This window comes from Parasteatoda tepidariorum, chromosome 6 (assembly GCF_982258835.1).
Source record: "Parasteatoda tepidariorum strain Cologne lab strain chromosome 6, Ptep-v5.0, whole genome shotgun sequence".
NCBI lineage: Eukaryota > Metazoa > Arthropoda > Arachnida > Araneae > Theridiidae > Parasteatoda > Parasteatoda tepidariorum.
The window spans coordinates 26,702,375-26,713,513 of NC_141760.1; the positions used below are offsets into that span (position 1 = coordinate 26,702,375).

Below are 11,139 nucleotides of genomic sequence, written 5' to 3' on the forward strand. Positions count from 1 at the left end.
TTCAATTCAAAATAAAATTGTTTAGTATTTTTTTTTATCTTTGCATTGATTTAAATATCAATTATGATGGAGAGAGAATATTTTTACCAAAAGGACAAATGTAAGATAAAAGCATAAAATTTGAAAAGCATGCACGATTTCATGATTTCAGTGTATAATACTTTCAATTTTAAATAGTTCTTTAATTAGCCTGGATCGAGATAAAATTCAATTCTGATTAGAACTGAAAATTTATATTTAAGGAACAGACAAGATAAAATAAAATATCTCGTACTTATTTTCGCCTGAAATTGAATATTGATATTAATGCGGAGACAAAATGTAAATTAAAAGAGCAAATAAAAGAAATCAAATTTGAAAAGAATGTAAATTTTTATAGTTTCATTGTATAATATTTTTAATGCTATCCTTAAATAAAACAATATTGTTTATACTACTTAGTTAATCTCGCTTGAGACTAAAATTCAAATTCAAAATGCGTTTTGATTAGATGATTAAGTAAGATACTTAGATACTTAAGCAACTATACCGGGTGCCAGTCGAATTAACCAATTATTTTAAAAATTAATTAAAGAAAAACTGAAGCAAACAGAAATGCACATTTTGTTGCGTTATACCAGGGCTGTCCAACTGCAAAGAGCCCAAGGGTCAGAATTCCGGTCACCGATCACCTGGTGGGGCGCAGTTTGAAAAAGTTGAACAATACCCTCTTACCTCTTATACAATAACAATTAATAGTTGAATTATTAATTATAAAACAATGGTTCAGAAGGATTATAAAACAATTTGCTTACATTTTAATGGGAAAACTGAGGCCGATCAGACTGAATAAGAAGTTGGCGGGCCACACAATATGTGTTGGCTGGTCACATGCGGCCCGCGGGCCGCCAGTTGGACAGCCCTGCGTTATGCTAAAGTAATCAAACGAAAAAAATATTTTTATTTCCGAAATTAGTTACAAAGTCCGTCAACAGATGGTTCTGAAAACCTATAAAACATTGCTAAGCCACTTGACATAAAACTAAGACGTTCGCGCAATTTGTAGGCAACTAATCTGATATGGATCAGAAGGCATTTGTTGTATAACGTTTTGAGTCAGAAGTGTCGATTGTTGAAGAACAAATGATCGGTCGTTTTTGAGATAAGTGGTATCTTTATGACTAAGATTCCTAAAAAAGTATAATTTAATTATTTTTATAGGTTCTACTGCATATATTTAAAAAATAAATTACCGTTTCTATAAATTCAAACAAAGCTAACAAAGAAAGACCGAGCCACAAGGACAGCTCTCCACCTAAATTGCTGAAAATTTCAGATCTTTCAAACATCGGAAGCTGGGTGTATATTTCCTGCACCAAACTAGAATAAAACACTTTTATTCGGACATACTTCATTTTAGAATTCTTATTTACGTCACCAGTGTAATTACACGGTTCAGCAGGTAAAAGAGCTCTTGAAATCTCTTTCTCATAAAGCACTGAATAGCATGATAATGGGCAATTGCAAGATAAATTATTTTGGGTGATACGGTCTTGAACATTATCCAAGCAGCACACATTATCTTCGTTTTTCATATCACAATGTTCTTCGTTAAGCATTGATGGTATTGTTGGATCCAGACAACCGCATATTTTATAGCTATGTTCTTGTACGCATAGCCTCATGCATTCTTCTTCATTACTTTGATTGGTGCGAGTTGTGTAATCTATACACTTATCACGATATGGTGCTGGTAGACGTTGAATAACCATTTGTTTAATAGCAATGGAGGTCTCGAAACCTGGACTAACATCTACTCCATACTCTTCTGGAACAGGTATTTGCAAAGCATCATGGATTGAAACTCTCATTCCAATGGTTGGAGAGGCACGCATGTAATGTTCTAATTCTGAAGCTAACAGCAGCTCTAAGCCAGTTTTGTATCCAATTTTTGTCGACTGTAAAAGGTTTGTGATGTTCTGATTTGCTTTGTTGAATGTGAAACAATTACCATACCTCAAATTCTGAAAATGGACAAAATCTTGAAAGGAGCATGCTTGCGTTTCAAAAGAGCAATATTTGATAATATCTTGCGCTTGATGTCCAACAAATTGGCGATTTTTGCTATCCATTTTCATATATTTGGCAAGGAAATCTAGCTTTTGGCTTGTTTCTGTGCTATAATTTTTGCTAACTGCCCCAGAACATGATAGAAGGCTACGGCGTTCCGATATTGTTAATGAACGTGACAAGATAGGTCTTGGGGGTTGACATCCTTTTTCCAAAATATCAGTATTAACGCAATTTTCATACATTAATTTCATTCGATTTAAGTTACAAACTGTAACAGCTGGAAAGTTTAATATTCGCTGTTGGGGTTCTTGAAGTGAAACCACCACTGGGTAAGTGAAGAAAATCGAAAAATATTCTTGAGTTTTATAGATGCAGCCAATTAAACTTATTAAAAGAATCAGGAACCAAATTACTTTGTGAACATGCGTATTTGCTCTTCCAATCTGCGAAATGGCAAAAACTGATGATTTATTCAGAATTTTATTCGAGACGATATGACCCAGTTTTGAAGATTTATTTGCTTTTCTAAATACTTCGTTTCTTACATTATGTATAGGGTAAACTTTTATAATTTTCTGATGCCAAAGTTTTGAATTTGTTTCGTTTTGCCGTGAATTTTGGTTGAAACTGTGTTCTTTCATTGGAAATAAGAATTGGTTTTCAGATTCAAGTGTTACAGTCTTTATATTTCATCCGAATTATTACAATTCATGATCAACCACTCTGTAGTTTATGATGTTGCTTTTCACTTATTTGAAAGGTGACTTTTTCTGAAATTAAATGAGATTTATTTTAATCATATAAACTAGCTGAGAATTTACTTCACTAATCATGCATATTAAAAGTAAATAAGTTTAACTATTAACAGGATGCTATAATGGGAGGGAAATGCTTTCGAACAAATCCTGTGCTGCTTACATTAATAATTTAAAATTTAAAGTATAGCAAAAAGTGAGTAAAAGTAAATAAGTTTAATTATTAATCGGAAACTGTAATGCGAGAGAAACGCTTCATGACAAATTCTGTTTTGCATACATTAGTAATTTAAAATTTAAAGTGTAGAAAAAAGTGTGTAAAAGTAAATAAGTGTAATTATTAATAAGATGCTGTTATGCGGAAGTAACGCTTCTTGGTAAATTCTGTTTTACCTACATTATTAATTCAAAATTTAAAGTATAGAAAAAAGTAAGAAGGTATGAGAAGTAATGGTTTTATTATTAATAGGACGCTGTAACGCAGGAAAAACTCTTCTTGACAAATTCAGTTTCATAATTCATTTAAAATTTAAAGTATAAAAAAGAAAGATTAAAAATGAAGAAGTTTGATTCTTAATAGGACGCTAAAAAGGCGGAGAAACGCTTTAAGCCAAATTCCGTTTTTTATGCATTAGTAATTTAAAATTTAAAGTATATAAAAAAGTAAGTTAAAGTAATATAAGTTTAATTAATAATAGGACGCGGAAGTAACACTTCATGGTAAATTGTGTTTTACCTACATTAATAATCTGAAATTTAAATTATAGAAAAAAGTGGGTTCAGGTAAACCAAGCGACAAAGCGTTTTTAGAGTGTTGAATCTTTTTATTATTATTATTATTTTTAAATACCAAAATGCAACCAAGTTGTGTCAGAATTACTCTCTTACGGTATAACGCTGAGAAATGATGCCATAATTACCCTGTATTTAGATGTTTGGTTTCAGTGAACTCACTTTTTAGTTACTTAAAATTTCAAATTACCAATGCAGGTAAAGCAGAAATCGCCATGAAGCGCTTCTCAAACGGTATAGCTTATTCTTGAAAAGTAATTTTCACTATTTACGCAGATTAGAGAAGAAAAAAAAGGTAACTAAAATGTCAAAATATTAAGCATAAATCAATAATTTTTAAATTTAAAATAAGTAGGAAAGTAATATAGCAAGATGTCTAAATTCAAACTGAAATAATTTCTGATCTATATTATACTTCTGAACAGCAATACGCTTTATTTCAACAGAACAAAAATACAGAAATATTTTAACATCAGCTATTTCATTAAGAATTTAAGAATAATGATATCAATAGTTTAATATTCACACTGCAGTTTATTCGAATAGACTAAAATAGAGGATTATTCTAAATTATCTAAATTAATATTCGAAATTATCTATTCAAACTGAGCTAATTTCTGATCAATATTATGCTTCTGAACAGCAATACGCTTTATTTCAACAGAACAAAAATACAGAAATATTTTAACATCAGCTATTTCATTAAGAATTTAAGAATAAAGATATCAATAGTATAATATTCACGCTGCATTTTATTTGAATAGACTAAAATAGAGGATTATACTTACATTTTAATTTAAATGCAGTTTATCAGAAAGTGAGCTTTAAAAATCAAGCTAGTTGTAATAATTTTTAAAAAAAATATTTTACATTTTTTTGTAACTAAATGCCGTTGCTAAGCACAGATATCCCCAATTGATGCATAATTAAATGAAATGTTTAGATATTTTTGTAGTCCTTTAAAATAAAATGTTTAACACTGATATGTAATTATTTGTTTTATTATTCATACTTCACTAATGGGACAAGAGCTCGTATTTCTTTATTGCGACACAAATTATCTTCATTATTGCAATTGCCTGACTGAAAAGATAGTCACGAAATACTTCAATTAAGTGTGAGGAACACGTGATCAATCGACCACGAAAATGGGAAATATATAATGTTAGAGTAAAACAATGTTATTATAATTAAAATTGATCTTAGTTTGAATAGATTATCACTATCACTAAATGATTAAAGGAGTACCTACTTTTGTGTACACTGTTTATTAAGAAGTTTTTAACATGATTTTGTAAGCTGTTTATTAAGAAGATTTGTTTACTTAGAAGAATAAAAACTTTGTGAATAAAAATAAAAGCACAACTTTCAAACAATACATTTAAGATGTTAAAATTACGCACAATTTTCGATGATTCGTTATTGCAAAAATAAAGAAAAATGGTGTTCAAAAATATTACGTTAACATTTTTCAACAATTATTTGGCTTCAAAAATTGTATTGATTTGTAAAGTCTTAACGCTGTGCTTTTATTTCTCCTTACTGTTTATTTTATATTCGTTTTAAATAGTCGGTCTAACTGACTGATAAATTAATAGATAATAGATTTTTAAAAGAAATGTGGCAGTGGCATGGAGCGCTGTGAACGATGACGGAAGGTGAAAATAACAACACACAAAATACTAATTTTTTAAATTTATTGTAACTTTTTTTTATAAATTATATATACAACTAATTCTGAAAATATTAGTAAACAATATTAATCTCTTAGTGCAATGGAGTGTACAATATTTTTTGTCATTCCGTCTTTTGCTAACACAAATAAACTGGATGGTTTACCCACTCGAGAGCATGCCACGTATAATTGTCCGTGTGAAAAACATGGTGTGCTCAAATCTAAGCCACAAACAGACATTGTTTGGCCTTGAGATTTATTAATAGTCATTGCAAATGCCAATCTAATGGGGAATTGAATGCGTTTAAATTGAATTGGCACATCTGTGGGTATAATAGGGATTCGTGGAAGTAATACACTTTCACCCCGGAATTTTCCGTTTAAAATAATGACTTCGATAACGTTGTTCATTAATTTTTTAACGACCAATCGCGTGCCGTTGCACAGCTGTGGTGGGTTCAAATTACGAAGCAAAATAACAGGAGATCCAACTTTAAGTACTAAATTATGCGGTGGCATGCCTGGTAAATCCAATGAATTTAAAAACTCTGTTGGAAAATATGCAGCTTCCATAGGATCGCAAACTGCATCAACGGATTTGTATGTCACCATGTTACCTGGCAATAACTGTTGTATTTTCAGATTCAATTCGTTGACGTCCACATTTTTTGCTGCTAAAATCGCCCTTTCTGCAAGCCACTCATGATTAATGTATTGCGTGTGTAAATCGGGAAATATAAGGTTAATGAGAGCATCTTTTGAATCAATGATTGTGCAGAAATCCTCCGGTAATTTTATGCATCCTGTCTCATCCTTGGTAACTTTTCCATCATCGATATCTAGCAATTGTTTTGAGAATGTTTCAGCAGATGGATCCTGAAGCATTTGGACTCGCATATTTACTGTTAGTTGAACTTTTTCAACATTATACCACAGTGGAGATGATTTCAAGCAAGCATTGATCTCATCAGCGTACGTTGAACGCGGAATGACGGGAAGTGTTTGCCTGAAATCACCTGAAAGGAGTAGCAGAGTGCCGCCAAATAATTTGTCAGCTTAAATACTGAATGAGCTGTTCTGCCTCCATCCAATAAAGTTGCCGCAATGCCAGATGATGCAACGGCCGACGCGATGCCATTATTTGATCGTATTTCAGCGAGAATTAGCGAAATAATAAATGTTTTGCCAGTTCCACCTGGTGCTTCCAAAAAAAAATCCACCTTGACCTGCCGAAACTGCGAGCATAATGCGGTCATATATGTTCCTTTGTTCCTCATTCATCAGTGGAACATTGCGAGTCACAATAGCTGCCATTTCTACTGTATTGTAATGAAGTTCACGATTCATGTCATTGTTTAAAAAATCAGATGCACTTCGATTTGGCGAAAGCATACCGAAGTGACTGAAAGGCAAGTTGGCAATAGTAATGCAAAGATCCTCAATAGCAATCAGTGCTTCATTGTACATAGCATCGCTGAATGCTATCGTTAGATCGTTACAACGTGTGCGATGGTGATACAGTATATCATCAGTCATCGAATCTTTGTGATTATCCCATAAAGTTTCTATTCTGCCCGGGAAACATGTAGTTAATACTATAGCGAATAGTACACGAATTTGCTTAGCAGTACAGTTCAATGCTGCTTCAGCAAGCATACATTCCCACTGGTTGTCATCTTCCAGCAAGCCGAGTGCAAGGCATGCATCTTTATACGTTGGATGCTGATGCCCATCGACTTTACGTATATCGCGAAATGACAATGAGCCGGTGACATTAACCAACAACAGTCGAAGATAAAAGCACTCAGTCTGCTTTGGATTGACTGTAAATACTCTCCCCAAGGCGTTTGATTTGAATAAACCGGGACATGCTTCAACCGGTGTGCCTTGCTTGCGGGGTATCCATTTTTTTGTTTGAGACCATATGAAATAGTGTGGTACTTCTGAGTAAAGTAATGTCCGTGCAAAAGCATCAGCACGATTACACAATTCAAAAAATTCGGTGAGTGTAGTTCTTGGTGGATTTATAGCTCTGTCAATCGCTGTCTCGTTCGTGAAAGATACGCGCTGACCGTTTTCAAGATGGACGGCTAAATGAATAACGGTTGGATCCCGTTCATGAATTGGGAAACCAAAGATACGCCAAACTGCTTCATTGGAGCTGATGTACCGGCCAATTTGGTACAGCGTTATTTCATCGCTGTTATTCACTGGAGGGGCAGTCACATTGGTATTTTCAACTCGAAATACTGCCATATCACTGCCTTTATTCACATACTTGCAAATATATTTGATGCTCTTCACTGAACTACAAAACTCTACATTAATATGAGCTTGGAATATTTTGCTCAGTAGAGGTGAATAAGGCACCACCCAACGATTGTCAATGTCAATGTCGATGTTGCTGATATTTTTAATAAACGATTGTCCGCCATTATCGGAATTTCTTCGACGATATATTGGATATCCGTCAACATTTGTGATCGTATCGTTAGTGAAATTTTCGGGAAACCCTTTGGTACATTTTCCATTTGCCATACACGGCGATAAACGATTAAAATTGCCGCATGGGCCATGAATCATGTTAACTGTAACAATATCAAACAGCAATTGATCAGTAGACGGATTTGGAATTTCCGCAGAAATTACACTATCGATTTCTTCAGGACGTATTTTGTTGATTAACCAAATCAAAATGTGCGCATGAGGTAATCCCCTCTTTTGCCATTCAACCGAATACATCCAACAACGTGTAGGACCAAATACTTGTAATTTCGTAATGGAACTTGTTAAAGACTTTAACTTTTGTCTGAATACACGTGCTGTAATGTCATGACGATGTATTGCATTTTGGCCGGGAAAAAGCAATGATGTAATCTCTGGCCATTTAGGATTACACGTGAACGTGATAAACAAACACGGTCGTCCGTACTCGCGCACGTAAGCCAGAGCATCCTGGATATATTCTTGCATATGACGTGGACTGCCTATATACGATGATGGTAGAATGACCGAGTTACCAATTTCGGCGGCATCGGCGCTGCTGACAATAGCGTCTCGCAAGTGAATGTATTCTTCAGTACGCAGCTGTTGTTGATTATATCGCAAGTATCGTAGTCGTTCACTCTCTATCTTCACGTACATGTCGACCATGAATTGTTGACAAAGCTCACGATATCGTAGAATGATGTTGTCCTGACCGCGTCTATTCATCAACTGATACGCATAATAATCCTTCGCACTAACATTCTCGTTTGTTTCGGCTCCTGTAATAATATATACTAATAAATATAATTATAAATAAATAATAAAAATATAATTATAAATAAATAATAAAAATACAATTATAAATAATTCATGAATAATTATAAATCATTAATAAATATAATTGAAATTAATTAACAATAGTTTAGTTTGATAAATTGAAATTAATTAAGTTCTTTGTTAAATGAGTAATGTTCAAGTCCACAATGAATGAAGTACCTGTTGCGGGATCACGTTGTTTAATATTTACGCAATATCCATCTTGTCCCTTCCAAAAAATTAGCGGATATTGGAGAGCGTCATATGAACGGTGTGTTTCAGCAATGAACTGGAGATTATTATTTCTTCTACGAATCACGATTTGTCGTGCAGTTGTTCGATCGCCAACCATGATTCCAGCAACGTCGTGAACAACAGGTGCATTGAATCTACGAATATGCTCTCCAACAGGTGTTTTATCAGGGCTGATGACAATAGCGTGATGATCACTTTGTAATTTAGGCAAGTGTGATTTGAATATTTTCAATAATTCATTGTGCTCATTCAATAGAGCGTCCAGCTCACCAACGATGCGTTTGGCAAAAAATGAATTGAGGTGATTGTATTCACAACGTGCGTCTACGCGCGCATCTTTGCCGCCCATGAAATAGATTTGCAAAAATTTATGCGCTTCGTTTGGCATTGGCAGCAATGAGCCCACTTTGTGATAAATTTGACCTTTGACTTTAAATGTTGAATTGAATTGTTGACCATATACCGTATTATTTTTAACTATTTCTGTTGCTCCGAATGATGTCATTTGGAAACAGGAATTGAATGTCCGAATTGATTTCAGGAACACATTTGAATCTGGATTCGTGCCAAACAGTAAACCCTTTAATGGTTCAGGTGGTGTATCAATTACATGTAGTTGTACCTTTCCTGATGAGCAACACATCCCGGCTGGCTCATTTTTGAACTTAAGAGCATTGCAATGCAGGCATTCCTTGTCCATAGCACCAATTATGACTTTTGAATGAGCATAATATTCAACATTAGGCTCATACTCGAATGCTAGGCGCAGGAAAGACTGAGAGTTAAAAGATCGATGTGCCTGTTGGCGTTGTTGTTCATTTACTCTTAGTCTGTTAAATGTGAGTCGGCGCGATCGTCTTTGTTCCAATCTTCTTTCTTCATTTCGGTCAGCTCGTGCATCTTCTGATTCTACTTGATGCAATCGTGCCATGCTCTCACGTGCATCAGTATTGTCTTGCTGGATTTGTTCTGTGTTTCTTTCGGCTCTTGCATTCTGCATGAATGTAGCTTGACATGTTTTACGGCCCAAAGAAGCCCCTCTACGTCGTTTTGGCATTGTTTACTGTTAAAAAAATTTAAATTACTTAATGATGAAAAAAAGTATTATGTATTTATTTATATTTAATTTAAGTTATAATTCTTTTGGAGCGTTTGGATGAGAGTAAACTTTGTGAGCTGCGCGCGCAGAAAACGACAGGATAAAGTTAGCCATAGAATGAAATTACTTAAAAATATATATTTTTACTTAAATAATACCTTTTTGATTGATTTTAATATTTATATTTGATCATTACAGCATTTTTATTATTTTAAATTTTTTTCCATACGCCAAAAAAGTATAACTTCTAACGCATATACATAAGTACACACACACTTTTTTAATTTAACATACTTTTCATGATATTTCTCTTTTGAAATAACAGAGCAGAATTACTCTATAAATCAATAATTGTATCAATTATTTATAAAATAGGAATGAATAATGACAGCTCTGCAGATTAATAAATTAATAAAAATTTACTTGAGAATAACACTTAAATAGTAAAATGATATTTGTAAACGTATGATGAAAAACAGCATAGTAGTAATGTGTTTATTTATCTTTTATTACTTAACCTACCTTTCACAATATTTTTCCTTCAGAATAATACAGTAGAAATACTCTTAATATTAATAATTATTATTAATATTTACAGCACTGCAAATTAATAATAATTACACGGAAATGATAATTGTAAACGTCACAACGGCGTTCGATGTACAAACAATAATAATGGCCGAAATTTTTCCGAAAACTGCGTGAGAAGTTAGATACTGCTTATTGCAAACCTGCCAACTTTTAATCCTTTTGAGGATGATTTTATCCTGCGGTAGTTAAGCGGAATTTAAATTATAATTTTAGACAGAAATATTCGCTGTATTTAAATCAAGCTTATGCGTACTTCTACAATAGTATTACATATTAATTTATATGCTTAATTTTTTTAAAAATAGTAGTGGATCAAAAAGATAATAAATTAAGTTTATAAATGCAAGGGATATATAGAAAGCATACATTTTGCTACTAATTGAAATAAAGAAATAAAATTCTACCTGGTTGTCGTCTTCCAGCAAGCCGAGTGCAAGGCATGCATCTTTATACGTTGGATGCTGATGTCCATCGACTTTACGTATATCTTGAAATGACAATGAGCCGGTGACATTAACCAACAACATTCGAAGATAAAAGCACTAAGTCTGCCTTGGATTGACTGTAAATGCTCTCCCCAAGGCGTTTGATTTGAATAAACCGGGACAACGGCCTTC

The 11,139-nt window shown here is 33.4% G+C and overlaps 2 protein-coding genes across 2 annotated transcripts; both read right to left on the reverse strand.

Moving 5' to 3' along the window:
• Positions 1-810: 810 nt before the first annotated feature.
• LOC107453602 (degenerin mec-4-like) lies at positions 811-4,526 on the reverse strand. Its single transcript, XM_087166612.1, has 2 exons — positions 4,388-4,526; positions 811-2,822 (listed from the first exon to the last, which is right to left on the reverse strand). The coding sequence occupies exon 2, from the start codon at positions 2,691-2,693 to the stop codon at positions 1,185-1,187; it is 1,509 nt and encodes a 502-aa protein (XP_087022738.1). The 5' UTR covers positions 2,694-2,822; positions 4,388-4,526; the 3' UTR covers positions 811-1,184.
• Positions 4,527-4,601: 75 nt separating this feature from the next.
• LOC147807703 (uncharacterized) lies at positions 4,602-9,889 on the reverse strand. The gene is made up of 3 exons (XM_087166762.1): positions 8,758-9,889; positions 7,597-8,540; positions 4,602-4,682 (listed from the first exon to the last, which is right to left on the reverse strand). Exons 1-3 carry the CDS (start codon positions 9,887-9,889, stop codon positions 4,602-4,604), a joined length of 2,157 nt encoding a protein of 718 aa, XP_087022888.1.
• Positions 9,890-11,139: the final 1,250 nt, after the last annotated feature.

Coding starts and splice junctions, on each gene's coding strand:
- LOC107453602 (XM_087166612.1), bottom strand. CDS start 2,693: ATGAAAGAACACAGTTTCAACCAAAATTCACGGCAAAACGAAACAAAT.
- LOC147807703 (XM_087166762.1), bottom strand. CDS start 9,889: ATGCCAAAACGACGTAGAGGGGCTTCTTTGGGCCGTAAAACATGTCAA. Junction 8,541..8,757: donor ACAACGTGATCCCGCAACAG/GTACTTCATTCA, acceptor ATATTATTACAG/GAGCCGAAACAAACGAGAAT. Junction 4,683..7,596: donor TATTCCAAGCTCATATTAAT/GTAGAGTTTTGT, acceptor CTATCTTTTCAG/TCAGGCAATTGCAATAATGA.